Genomic DNA, 14,902 nt, shown 5'->3' with positions numbered 1-14,902 from the left:
TTGTCTTCCAGTGCTGACACTTCAACCTTGAGCTGACAGCTGGACAGCAACAGCCATGAATAGCAATAAAGCAACTCATCCCTCTTGACCTGACCCATTGTACCTGTTGTTTGTGTCTGTGTGTGTGTGTGTCCATCTGTTCACTACAACTTTCCCTACCAATGAACACTTCCTGCAGAAAAGAAGATAAGATAATCTTAAATACAGTTAGACTGTCAGCTGGACATTTAAAGTGTTTGTCCTGTCTGGATAATCATAGACAAGCACACTTCTTAATGGCTTTAATCTGTAACTCAGCATCACAACACGTGTGCTGGTTGTTGGTTCGTGGATGTCACAGTGAGGGTGGTCATCGTGAGCTAAAATTAGCTCTAGAATCTTGGATCAGTGTGGAACTAAGTCCTAGTGAAAGGGGATCTCCCTGATGACGTCTACTGGTATTTATAGTCCTGTCTCTGTCTGTGTCTGACTCTGTCAAACTTAGTGATGTCACTTTGCTAAAATGTCTGGACCTGAAAAACCATTTCACAGAGACAACTGGCACCATGATCATTAGAGGCTTACCAATCAAGTGACTCTTGTTACTTATAATGTTTTGTTTTCCACCCAGTTATCAGACGGATGGAGTTTCATAGGGGGAAGAAATGTCAACTAACCAACGTGCTTCTGGGGAGATAACAGCTGAAATGACAGTTTTCTGAATTAGATTATACAGGCAGAAGATCCAAAATTCTTTGTAATGCTTTGACAGCCCTCCAAAAGGGCTCAGTAGGAAAAAAAAAAAGATTTTGTTCATTGTTGTTCATTGATTTTGCAGCTAGAGTCACGTTGAGGTAGTTTATATCATTCATGACTAACGTTCTACTGTCACAATAAGGAAAAATCTCTTCCTCCAAATCTCTCAGTGGTGGGTGCATAGCAATGGAGTTGAAAAATAAGGTCAGTGGCATTTTGCAGTCAAACTGAATGATGATGACATTTGTAGGTACATTTTTAAGACATCCAGTTTGCTTCAATTGGTATGCCAATTAGCTAATTAACCTGCACTTCTCCCTCAGTAGATTACTGTGTTGATCACTCTTTCAGCTGATATCAGATTTGTGCATGTCTGTAGATATGAAAAAGGCGTTATTATTATTATTATCATTTTTATTATTATCATTTTTATTATCTAAATCTGTGGCTCTTTTTGTGTTACATTGCTGCTGTGGTCATCATTCAGAAGTGAAATGCTGTTCATAAAGTTCATAAAGCCTTTGCTGGGTCTTAGTACTTATTTACCAAACCTACTTTTTAAGGTATCAAATCTATCTATCTATCTATCGATCTATCTATCTATCTATCTATCTATCTATATATATATATATCAGTATTGGTACTAGTATCTTAACTGATGATATTACATATTCTATATCTATTGTTTCCAGCATTTAATTAAAGGAACAAAGCTCTTAAATTAATTTTAAGTCTAATTTTGACCAAACGAAATTATCCGGATGTCCTGCAAATCATTTTATATACATATTTAGTTTGGAATCTATGGAATCTTAGGGATTTCTTCTGGAAATAGCATGTGGTAGGTTCAATCAAAAGTTGGCTATAGAATGTAAGTTTGTAAAGAGTGAGTAACTTTAAGGTGACCAGGTTTTGGCTTTCCCACAAAACTACCCCCAAACTAATCATATTTTATCTTTATTGTACTGCACAATAGTACCGCACTGGCCCATAATTTCCTCTAGTGTTAAACTTAGTTCTTAGTTGATAAGGGGGTGCTGTTAAGTGCTCTAACAAAATCAGGGAGTGTATCTTGTGTCTTCCTTCATGAATATTTTCTCATCAAAATCCCATTAGTGCTGTCAGGGATATTGAATGTGACAAATTGAGAAAATTAACGACCCCAAGAACAAAGGTGAGTGAGTGATGATAATCATTTCACAGCTCCAAAATCATGTCTTAAATGACAATCAGTTTCTCTTTATGTTGTCTTTCTGTCACAGTGAAAAGCTATCCTGCCTCTGTGCACTTTATCAGGGGAACTGAGCCGCACATACTGCCAGAACTCCAAAGGTTTCCTTCTGTAGCACCCTGCAACTGCACACCCACACTTTTTATTTTCAGGCCCGTCTTAGAAATGTCTCCTGTTTCAGTGCTGCATCACAGCATCTTGTTCTGACTAAATATCACAATCAGAAACATCATGCTCCTGAGTTTTGGCTTAATTCTGTGTAGCAGCCACATCCATCGCTGTGCACATTGCTGTTTTAGGGGTTTTCAGGACTGTCTTCCACATACCTAAACCAGTAGCTAGGTTTTGTTCCCCTGAACTCATTGCTTTGCTTTCAAACTCCTCCATGTAGAGATTGGCCACAATGGTTGACACCATTGAACCCATGGCACCAACTTTCAGCCACCTATAGTTCAGTCTTGAGATCCCTGTCCAGATGATTTTACCCCCATTCGCACCATCCCTCATGTGACCGTTATGACTCGCATGGTGGGATCACGACTCACTAATGAGTCACACTTTGGTTCGTGTGACCATAATGACTCACATGTTGGCATGAAGTATCAACGACCCTCAAGACCACCCCCAAGGTGACAACCACACGAGAGGTTAAATACCTGGAATTCCCCATCAATCTCAGAACTGAAGAAGCCTTGCAAATGAGAGGTGAAACATCCTCAACAACCTAAATATATCTGGTTGCCTTCGCTTCAACACTTCAACTAGACAGCAACTTTCAAATAAAAAACAAATCAGGCCAGTTTGAACAAGAATTGTTCCAATAACAATATCAGTATCAGAAAAGCCTCTGATACAATGTAAAATGACAGTTCATGTGCCCCAAAAGAGGATCCTGTTATGTCCTATACTTGTATGGAATTTAAGAGATTTTTTTTCTTTTTTAGAAGTTTTTTTTTTTTTAGAAATTGAAGAATCTACACAGCCACACAGGGTTGGTGTACAGCTACTAATATAATAACTTATACAACTCTAGTTTAAACAAATGTGAGCCTCTACTTTGTGCTTAACCACCATGGATCCTATGAACATTCAATGTTAATTTGTAAATGTAATGGTTAACTTAATTATTAAGTTAAGCAGTCCCTCCATCTAACAATAGATACATTTTCCAAAAATAATCAAAAAACTGAAGTCAGCAAAGCAGCTCTCAGCATGTGACATTATTTGTATTTTTTCATCAAATTAGTCCCAGTATCACAGGATTATTTCTTACTGTAATTGCCTGGAGCCTCTCCTTCAGCAGATCAGCTTCCTCCATGATGGCCTATAGGTTAAACAGAGTACAAAGTGGTAAATAAACAGAGGGAAGTGTGACAGCAAGGTAAAATCCAACCATTATTTCAAATAACCCCAAATCCCTAACTTCTGAGGCATAAATCTATATTTTCAAGACCTTTTGTGCATAGCTTTAAGGGAGTGAACAACAAAAATGTGACAGTAATGGAGCTGAGGTAGTTCCATTGTTGTCAGTACAAAATGTCAGCAGATGACATTATGAAAGTCACCTGACTTCATTTCAGTTGAATACTTTCAAAATCTAGTTTGCCCTTGGTGCTTCTTCTTCCACCACTCAGCTTTAAGGATATAATGACTTTGACAAACTTTCAGTGTAATTCTCTTTCACCTTTATACAATAGTAGAGTATTTGTCTGTGCAATTTGGAAGTTACATTACAACATACCTTGTAAATGGTCAACTGCATACTGGGTAAAAGTTTAAATTCTGCTACAATGGCATACTGCAGTACAGTGCAGTATTATAACACACAATATGGATTTGCTTGATCCTTGACAGGCAGTGAGACAGAAAGAGAAGTAGCATTTCTGTGTCATATGTCAGATGGATGACTGATGACTTCAGAGAATGCAACATGGCTGTGTTGGTGGTCTGTGCTATAATGCATGACAGGAAATCAGAGAACGCAATGTTCAATGAAGGTTAACATGCACCAAACCCTCTCCAGAGAAAGGACAGCAACTGCTGATTGAAAAGAGAGCACAAGGTTCACATCCACAGCAACATAAGCGAGGACTCAACAAGACACAGTCTGCAATAATGTACTCCGAGAGAAAAGAGAAGACAGAAACTACAGGAAGAAAAGTGCAAAGATGTGAAAGGCGAATTGGACAAAAGAAAAGAAAAAGGAAAGACATAACAAAGTAGAAGCTGTGTGAGTGAGAAAGAAATGAAACAAAAACACTGACTTATGGCCAACAATTTGTGCTTGGTAATGTTTAAAGAATAGAGTAATGCAGTATGACACTCAAACATTTCTGTTCTTTCCCTCCAGCCAGTCTGTGAATTCACATTTAAAACAAAGGCAATGTCATATTTTTAATGAACCATAACTGCTATTATTCTGTAATTCAAACCTATTGTAGTTTCCACCTATACTGAAGGATTAACTACTTGAAAATGTTGCCAGGCCCTGTGATTGACTGGTGACCAGTCCAGGGTGTACCCCACCTTTTGCCTGTAGTTAGCTGGAATAGTTTCTTCGCAACCCTGATGGATAAGAGTATATACTGTATAGTATATATAAGTATATATATAGTATATATAAGTATTGAAAATGGATGCATGGATGGATGAAAGTGTTGCCAATTAACTTTTTATTAACTTTAATTTTCAAACATAATTTCTATAGCAAAATAATCCCATGTGAGGACATTTAGGTAACATTGTGGTTAGTGTTAACTTTATTACTTCAGCTTATTATTTTACTATTATTAACATCTTCCTAGTCAAGAGCCCATCTTGTTCCAAACACACCATTTAAAACAAAACTGTAGATCCATGTTTCACAGTTTGCTATTTTACACTGTATTATTGTGTATATAGCATACTGTATTTCCCTTCACTTTAATGCCATGGTTGCCATGCACAAACATTGTTAAACAAAATAAAAAATCATTGGCACAGACTTAATTTGAGGTTCTGTAGAATCTTTGTTATAATCTAAGCATGGCAGCCAGAGTTACACTTTGTGCATGGAGTCAGTCAATTAAGGGATACAGTTCCATTTTACATCTTAACGATCCTACACAATATTATGTGCTTGCTTTTGACACGTGGCCTCTTGTTAAGTTTCAGTTTTGGTCCTCCAAGGAAAACAGTTTGGGCACCCCTGACACCAGCTGCTTGTGAGCAATGTGATTTAATGTTTCTGGGCTATTAATAAACCACAGAGGGCTGACTCTGTTCACTGGCCTCTTAACTCATCAGCAACTAACATACATTTGTGTTCTAGCGCAACACTCTTCAGCTGACTGGCAGGAAAATAGCAAGCTGTTGGAAATACTGTAGGAGGTAACATGATCCTCAGTGATAAACAATCAGGGACGTATTCCACTCTACCAACTGAGCTATTGAAGGGACTGATTTATTTATGTAGTGCTAGAGTTGACACTGCTACTAGCACCTGAACTGAGCAAACGTCATCACCTCCATATTCATCACCTATGTACTTCAGTAGGCATGTTTTTGTTGTTTAAGTTAGTTTTTTTGTTTTTCCTTATTTCCACTCCAATTAGTAATTTCACAGGCCTTCATATTCATCTTAACTGACAGCAAGGCCCCTATCTGGTACTAATGAGAGAAAACATATCTCTACCGGCCTCCCTTCACTGGTTACCGTTCAAATATAAAATTACTATTAAGATTCAAATGCATACATTTAAAATACTGTGTGGAATGTGACCAGCTTGCATTCACATACTAGGTCCATCTTTTAATTTAACTGTAGTTTGGTCCTCTTTATTCTAATCATACATGTGGTATAACAGCTACAACTTTTGCTGTTATCTGTAGATTCTTTCACAATTGAACACTTGAACATAAAAGAAGTGGAGTGGAAATATTAGTTGTTATTATTTGTGCTTTGCTCAATACTTTATTTAGATTTAGAAACTTCAGAACTATCTGTTATCATTCATCAAAACTGAGACTACATTTCACATAACCCAGACATCTTCTTCCCTACTTTAACCCTCTTTGTCTTGGTTGAGGCAGGTAAAATGAAAAGAACTCCAAACTTAACAACAAACTCTGTCATTCATTACTTTCTTCCAGAATGACATATATCATTTCTGTGGAGATTCTCAGTCATCCAGGTCATATTCACTCAAAGAGTTAAAGCAAGGCGTCTGGACTTGTGAAGATTGACTTGAAGACGTTTCACTGCTAATCCAAGCAGCTTCATCAGTTAACTCTTTGAGTGACATATATCATCATTTTCTGACCTATCACAAGGTCAATAGGATAAAATCATTTGTAAGTGACTTCCAAAACCATTACAAATGACTGTCAAAAATATGATTAATGTAACTGCTTTTTGATGTATTATGGTTTACCAAGGTTTTTCTAGGTTCGGCACAAAAATACTTCCTTAAGTGAAGGGAAAGGTCTTGGTGGGTCTGTAGGTGACCATAAGTGAGAAATAGGAGACAAGCAGTGGTCCCCTAATCCAAAGCATATTCAAAAGTCAACAACATCTGCCCATCAGGATAGTTCTCCCTTGCAAGTGGGGTCCTGCTCAAGGTTTCTTCCTGTTAAAAGGGAGTTTTTCCTTGCCACTGTCTGCTTGCTCGGGGGTTCAGGCTCTGGGTCTCTGTAAAGCACCTAGAGACAATTTTGATTGTATAAGGTGATATATAAATAATGTGAAATTGAAACTGAAATTGAAAAGGACTCCACAAGACCATAAACCTGCACTGCTGTCTATTGCACTGTTATACACCACCATACATTAGATATACTTACCACTGGAACTGATATTGCACATTTGGTACTGATATTACACATTCTGCATTGCACTGCCTTCTCTTGCACATATCATGTACACTTCCTTTTCATTTCAATTTTCTACTGGCATTCACAATGGAAAGCAAATAGCGAATTTCATTGTGCAGAGAACTTCTTGCTTTACTGTGCATATGACAATAAACGTTTTGAATCTTTGAAAAGTGTGTATTAAATACATTAATTGAGTTTATCAACTGATTAAATGTTGTTTAATGGAGAAGAAAAGAGTTGTTATACTGAACACATGCGCACAAGATCAATGCAAATGTCCTGACTGTCCACACAGTCCATACCGTTATTAGCTGAAAAGGAAGGGATCACATAAACCCTAGTCAAGTCATTCCAAGTCTGTTCTAAGTACCATATCTTATGTGAGTAGGCGTTAAAGCATTCATGCTCAGCCACCTTAGACACCCACACACATACTGGCTAGAATCAGCCTTTCACCCACACATGGCTAACCCAGGCACACATTCAGTCACTCAGGAAGAACGGTAGATATTCATTTGTCAACTTGTAGTTACTTCTCAGGTACAACGGTAAGAAATTATGTAATTTGTAAAATTTAAAATACATCACTATATGAAAAATGAAGGCATTATTGGACTCAGAGCTTGTGAGTCATCTGTTTTGTTAAAAAATAAATAAATTTTATTTAAATGAAGGGGTGGCGTGGGGTTGTGGTATTTGAAATCACAACTGTTCTTTATGTGTTTTATTCTCGACCTATATTTCTCACATCCAAAGCATGCACAGGCCTACAATATAATATGAAATCAACAATTATCCTATTGATTGAGTGTGACAATTATACTGACTAATAGCTTTCAGTAGCACCCAGCTCACACACTATGTATAGATGTGATTTACATAGCAGTAGTGAATAAATAAGCTCTGCAGTTTGGAAAAGAAACAGAAAGTGGGAAGAAGAATGGTAGCTGGAGGAATGCTGAGATTGGAAAGAAACACCAAAAACTGCTGGAATGGTTGCAATATAGCTACTCTGTCTTAAGTGTCTGTGTGTTTGTGTTCAGCCTCTGACTGCACCCAAATTCTATTCAGTTCAGTTAAATCGCCAAATCTCAACAAAAGTTCATAGCAAAGAAGTAGCCCATTCAGTACTCTTTTAATTACTCAAAGTAACCACAGACTGCATTGTCTTTGTTATTTTCCTCCAACCTCTCTCAAGCAGATTCATAAAACACTGGGATATCTCTTTTTTTTTCCAAGGTGAATGATGATTTTCAACATCCCTACAGTGCTTGTAATGAGTCTCAAGCTAAAGTTTTCATATTTGTCCTTCAGTCTGTTTAAAATATTATTCATCTATAATGTAACGTTGCAATGTGTATGCTGTTAGCATATAATAGAGAGCCGTCCCACTTTAGTCCTGTGTGTTCCACAAAACTTATTATTTTATTTATTTTTAAGGAAAGGGTTTATGATGTCATATGATTTGTGTAATATCAACATTCCCCACCTGAAGAGATTAACCACAATGAACGAACACATTATATAGACAAAAGTATTGGGACCTGACCTTTAAACCAACAGAGACTTTAAATGATGTCACATAATATGGAGTTGGTCCCCTTTTTGCACCTCTAACACCTTCCAGTCTTCTGGGAAGGTTTCTGTGGAAATCTTTTTACCATTCATGCAGTACAGCAGTTGTGAGGTCAGGTGCTAACGTTGAACAAAAAGGCCAGGCTCGCCACCTCCGTTCCAGTTCATCCCAAAGGTGTTCAGGGAGGTTGCGGTAAGGGCTCTATGCAAGCCAATTAAGTTCTTCCACACCAAACTCAACCCATGTCTTTGTTCACTGGGGCACTGTCATGGTGGAACAGAAAGGGGCCTTTTCCAAACTGTTGCCATAAAGTTGGAAGTATAGCATGATCCAAAATGTCTTGGTATGCTGAGTCATTATGATTTCCATTCACTGGAAGTAAGGGGCCAAGTCCAACCCCTGAAAAACAGCTCCATGCCACACCTTAATTCAATAATAAAGAGGTGTGTCCCAATATTTTTGTCTACATAGTGTATAGTGAATATGAATAAGTAGTAGTAGCAGTTGCAGCTGCAGATATTGCTTCTGCCATTAAACTCCACTGTCAAGGACATGCCGTGACATGTTTTTTTTTTTGCATAGTTTTGAGCTGAAAAGTGACATATCGGGGGCACAGAACAAGTATGGGGGAAAGCCAGTTCCAGGATTAAATATATGTTTAAATTTGAGTGATATAGAGAAGGAGCGATAAGCAGCTACTGAAGGTCATGCTGTTGGTTAGCTTGTCCACCTGTTGACACTATGGAGGCCGGCTTGATCCTGCGCTGCTGAAAATAGAGACAGTGTCTGGCTCACAGCTGGACCAACCCGACACTGTGCGCGTGAAAAAGTGTTTACAGCAACTGATTGTGGGAAGAAAAGCCTTAACACCTGTCTTGGTGGATGAACACACGGTCACACATGCACACACTAAATAAATGATGCCAAATGTGTAGTCAAGCACTTCCGGATTTACATAAAATCTGGATTGTTTAGTGGTGTGTTCTTGGCCGAACCAACAACAAGGGATTAACGAAATTTGTAAATTTGCTGTCCAGTGTACTATATGCCAGTAAATCTGGTCTGATGTAATGTCCAAATCAAGCAAGGACATTAGGGAGTAAAGAGCCAATAATAAAACGATGGGCATTTTCCAACTGAGTCCAGTCAGTAGGTGCCATTACCACACTGCTGGCCATAGTAATTACAGTGCTCTAGCTAGATAAAAATACACTGTCAATGCACAGACTCATTGAGTAGTTTCCAAAGCTTCTTGGCTTGCAGACTTTCACTCATTGCTCCCCTTGAAAAGTTACCTCTCATTACATTCTTAACAAAGCTGAAAGAGCTTAGGTAATGGATTGGGGACATCCTACAATGATATATGTACTCAGCCTGTCAGTTCAGAATTCCTTTATTTATCCCTGAAGGGAAATTCTTGAAAAGCACATCCTTCGAGCCGGAGTTGAACCAGCGACCTAAGGATAGCCGTTACTGCTCACCTACAGTCCTCCGCTCTACCAACTGAGCTATCGAAGGGTGCGAAAGCTAGCCACATTTAGAGTTGTGACATTGAAATGAAATTAATGCAAATGGAAAAAGCTGAATGTATGGTAAAATACAGTCATAACAATGGCTTAACCAACACGTTCTCATCCCAGCTCAACACAAATATTTTTCTCAGACCTTTCTATATCTCATTCAGACCCTGCATCTGTGACGCATGAGCAAAGCCTTTGCTTAACATGAAAACACCACTTTGGTTACATCTAGGCATGAAAACTATGTGTCATTCATGACATTCATTTCTTTGTATGTTTCGTTACCTGTGGTTAGTTTGGGTGACATTTGGTGCCATTAAAATTTAAATGTCAGCTCTCACCAGGGCTCGGTTTATGATCCATGCCAAACTCCAGTTCCAGTGACATGCCCTCAATACCCAATACCCAATACCCTGCCTGTCTAGACATTCAGTCAAGGTCCTCCTGACATCTACCGGTAATCCCTGCTCCTCCTTCATTAAGCTGTTCTCTGAGGGATTAACAGCACATAGGCTAACAGCAGATAAATTAACCAGTCTACAACATGGTCTACCAGCTTATCAAGGTGATATTAGCCTTTGAGACAGATAATTTGCAGGTCTTTCTATCATTCCAAGATGGAAGGAGTTTAAAAATGCAGTAAAATTAACAGAGTTACCAACTCTAACTTGTGTTCACCCAGCCAACTAACTACAAGCGTCTTGAATTCAGAACTATAAGCGTCTTGAATTCAGTAATTTGATTATCATTAACAAGCTTACTTTGTGAGACACAATGGATTGTTTTTTAAAAATAAATTAAGCACATTTAGAAAGATGAATGTTGAGTCTCATTCCCAGGTTGTCAAAACTGACATTTTCATTAGGTAACAATAACAACCCAAAGTACAAATATTTAACAATTGCTGAACCTACCTTTAAGTTGAAATGGCTTTTTTCACATCTAATAATGTAAACTATCGCTAATACCGTTAATAAAGTAAACAGTTGTGAAAGACTGTAAATAATATGTGTGTGTTTTTTCATAGTTTATTATTTTTTAAAAAAATGTGTAAATATTCCCTTATTTACTTTGTATATTTTAAATCGACTTATGTGCACCTTTATTTCCTACCCAACCAATTGGAAGGTTGGTGGTTCAATCCCAAGCTGACACTATGCCCAAAAACACTTTAACATGCAGCCAGAGCTGGGGATCAAACCACCAAATTAACCTTCCAAACAATAGATGAGAAACTAATATCCATCTATCTCAGAAAAAGAAAGCAAATGAGTATATTAAACTTAAACCTTAAACTAGATGGAAATACTGTATATCTGTCAAGTAAATCTGAATCTCTTTCTGTATTAAAGTGTGCTGTGCACTGGAACATGCTTGTGCTGCATGTATTTTACAAGAAAATAAGTGTGATTTCAGTCCTGATTGGTGTGAAAATGAGCTCACTACTTCATCAGTGTCTTCGCTCTCCTTTTCTAATGTGCTGAAATGTTGTTCTTACTGGAATGAATGGGAGGGAAAGGGCACAGCCTGACTGATTTACTGCAGGTATCACAGAACAACAACATGTACGTGGGAGTGTGTGTGTGTGTGTGTGTGTGTGTACATATATTAATTAACCCAAATACATTATACATTTTTTTCAAATGCTGTTTTTTGTTGTAGGTTTGTTTTAAATATTACTTTAAAAAGTATTAAAATATTATCATGTAGTGACTTCATAGTCTCCTCAACTGCTGTTTGTATGTGTCCATCTGTGGGTAAAAGTAGTTCTGATTTAAAGCCAGGCCCCTGCTGGGAGGCTGCCATCAACCAACAGCTTAAAGGGAATTAAAAGATTAGAGAATCAAAAGACCCTTGTGGCTCATTTGAGCTCCTCTAACAACAAGTTACCTCTGAGTAACAGACATATGGTAGAAACTATGAACAGAGAGTGACTGACAGCACAGTGGTAATCTCCGTACATAGTAATTTCTCTGATCTGACAATCTATCCCTTGAAAGCCCTTAGCTTAAAAAAAAATGCTCTCCATTACTGTGGTAGAAGCAAATAGACACAATAACAGTGATAGGAAGGTTTACTCACCGGGTTTGTGCTGTGTGAGTCCTCAAGCAGGTGATAGCAAAGCTTGTGTGGAAGGTAAAGCTCAGTCATGTAGCGTTTCCAACATTACTGAGCCCAGGGTTGTGTCGGGAGATTGTGTAGGCTGAGAGAGATTCAGGCTGACTGGGAAGACTCCCTCCCCTCTCTCTCTCTTTCTGAGTCTTTATCTGTTCCCTGTGAGTCTGTCACAGAGCCCAACCATGTGCCTGAAATACCTCTGCCAAACAACTGCTCCACAAATGTGTGCACGCACACACACATACACACACACACATGCAGAGTACAGGTACAGTATATGCTGTAACACACTGCAACACAAAGCTACAAACATTTCATTTGTCCTACTTTTTCATACATACAAGTATCTGTATGAAAAAATACACAGATGCGTATTTGCTTACTTCCACCTTAAATGATAAGACTGTTGTTACTGTTATTGTCTACACGTCCCATGAAAATACTAAGACTACTGCTATGTTCACATAATCAGACAACTACAACACTGTATCAACCACAACAAAAAAAGAAAATATCTTGAATGACTGATGTGAATATATCCATGTTTATTTTCAGGCAATTCTGGATTATTATTAAGTCAAATATATCAGAACTTTTAGAAAATCAGAGAATCCCACCAATAATTATGATACAAACAGGATTTTTTTTTGTAAAGTTGAAAACTTTAGCATAACTAACTTTAGCATTATATTACAATAACTCTGATATGACAAGAGTTCTACATGTCTGAAGTTAGTACCTTGTTGATGCTCAATTGTAATTCCAGTCACTTATAAATAATCTTTTTTTGTTGCTGTCTGAAATCCCCTCCCTGTCTGTGGCTCTCAGCCCCAAACCCATTGATTCCTACTGAAGACTCAATGGTCCAGCGGTACAGCGGTTAGCACTGTCGCCTCATAGCAAGAGGGTTCCAGGTTCGAATCCCGGTCTGGGCCCTTCTATGTGGAGTTTGCATGTTCTCCCTGTGCCTGCGTGGGTTTTCTCCGGGTACTCCGGCTTCCTCCCACAATACCAAAAACATGCACATTAGGTTAACCGGCTACTCTACATGCCCCTAGGTGTGAGTGTGAGAGTGTGTGGTTGTCTGTCTTTGTGTGTCGGCCCTGCGATTGACTGGTGACCAGTCCAGGGTGAACCCCGCCTCTCGCCCGTAGTCAGCTGGGATAGGCTCCAGCTCCCCCGTGACCCTGACGGACAAGCGGTATAGAAAATGGATGGATGGATGTTTTCTCTTCCCGTGCTTTGCTACACCCACTGCATATTTGTATGAAAGTCTCTCCTCTGGCCCCATGTAGTCCTTTAGATTATGATGTTGTTAGTCACGTGAAGATAACGTTTCTTGTCTCTAGGAACATTTTACAAATATGTAAACTTTAGAAACTGATAATATATAAGGTGAAAATGGACCACAGGGAATCCTGTTGCAATATCACTCCATCCATCCATTTTCTATACCGCTTGTCCGTCAGGGTCACGGGGGAGCTGGAGCCTATCCCAGCTGACTACGGGCAGTCGTGGATCAGCGGTTAGGGTGTCGGACCCGTAACCGGTGGATCGCTGGTTCGATTCCCCGTCCCGGTGTCCATGGCTGAGGTACCCTTGAGCAAGGTACCTAACCCCCACTGCTCCCCGGGCGCTGCACGCGGTCGCCCACTGCCCCGGGTTTGCTGTGTGTGTGTGCACGTCACTTGGGTGGGTTAAATGCAGAGAACAAATTTCGTTGGAGTGAGTTCCCTCCAATGACAAGATATGTCACTTTCCTTTCCTTTCCTTTCCTATCACAGCTGGCCATTGGAACCAAGTGAGGCTGACCCATTGTACCAATGGTTTTCCACAAAATTTATTGACAAAATAATAACTTGGTTGATATTTCACACTGATGGCATACCTTACCGTGGTAAAACACTGCTTTGATGTTCATATGACTATCCAGATCGTTTTCAGGTCTGTGTTTTTGAGAACCACATGTGCGATGTGGAAAAAAATAGGTGGGTTCATAATATTTAGATGAAGCACCTGAGACACACATGAGCCGTGCTGCCCAAACCTGTTAACATTGGTGCCAAAATGAAAGATGCAAACTGTTCCAACGGACAGAGTGTCCCACCCGTCAGTCTGTTTCCAGTAAGCCATAAATTCTCGGTCAGGCATTTGTCAGTGGGTTATAAATCATACATGTGACATAGCCAGACCCACTCATAAAAACTTAACCTTGTAGTAGTCGAAAACTGGGTAACTTAGTACTTACTGTTGTGTGGCAAAATGAAATGTGGTAATCAATGTGTGTGTGTGTGTGTTCAGCTGTCCATGTCCATGATGGACACACACAGCTAACAGTGGTGATGCACAATTAGTGGACCATTCTTCTCCATATTTAGTTTCAGAGCGTGAAGTGTGGACAGACATAATTCTATATGTCTGCATGTCATTCTCTTTGTGACTCAACTCCAGAAATGGGTCGACAATACAGCTGAAACACTCCTGCTTTCACCACGTAGGCACGCTCACTGTGAGCATTCAGGCTGTCAGACATGTGTGACATGTTAATGCAGAAGCCATGTGTCCATCTCATACAACTTCACTGTTAGAAAATGGTTCAACGGTTTCATTCTTGGGTTCATTTTGAAATACTGCTCTACTTAAACGCTTTAATTGTAGGGGTTGTTGTTGCCATAGCAACATCTCCCACTCCAAATTTGTACATGGTTGGTAGACAGACCAAAGAGAGGGAATGGCTGTATGCTTTTCAGGCAGTGTGTCTGTATAATGGCAGAAACAGAGGACTAAAATTAACAACTGCCTAGCACCAAATACAGGTAGATTTTCCTGTTTGGCGAGTAAATGTCAGGTTATCCATCACACTTCTGG

General features: G+C 39.1%; 1 protein-coding gene and 1 non-coding gene across 3 annotated transcripts in view; both read right to left on the bottom strand.

The window, feature by feature from the left end:
- The window catches only part of palmdb (palmdelphin b), a 57,245-nt gene extending 44,792 nt beyond the window's left edge, over positions 1 to 12,453 (bottom strand). Inside the window, exons 1-2 of one of the 2 annotated variants that reach the window (XM_046371541.1) lie at positions 11,999 to 12,453; positions 3,240 to 3,290 (exon numbers count right to left, since the gene is read on the bottom strand). In XM_046371541.1, coding sequence (XP_046227497.1) covers positions 3,240 to 3,290; positions 11,999 to 12,067 — 120 coding nt within the window. In that variant the 5' untranslated portion in view covers positions 12,068 to 12,453. The remainder of the gene's footprint in view (positions 1 to 3,239; positions 3,291 to 11,998) is intronic. The other variant, XM_046371539.1, reaches the window with a different exon arrangement.
- Positions 9,826 to 9,914, bottom strand: trnay-gua. The gene is given in 2 exon segments: positions 9,826 to 9,861; positions 9,878 to 9,914. It is a non-coding gene; the product is annotated as a tRNA-Tyr (tRNA).
- Positions 12,454 to 14,902: the final 2,449 nt, after the last annotated feature.

The sequence above is a fragment of the Scatophagus argus genome, chromosome 18 (assembly GCF_020382885.2).
Source record: "Scatophagus argus isolate fScaArg1 chromosome 18, fScaArg1.pri, whole genome shotgun sequence".
In the NCBI taxonomy this organism is placed as follows: domain Eukaryota; kingdom Metazoa; phylum Chordata; class Actinopteri; family Scatophagidae; genus Scatophagus; species Scatophagus argus.
The sequence above is the reverse complement of the archived record's forward strand: the minus strand, read 5'-3'. Positions and strand labels throughout refer to the sequence as shown.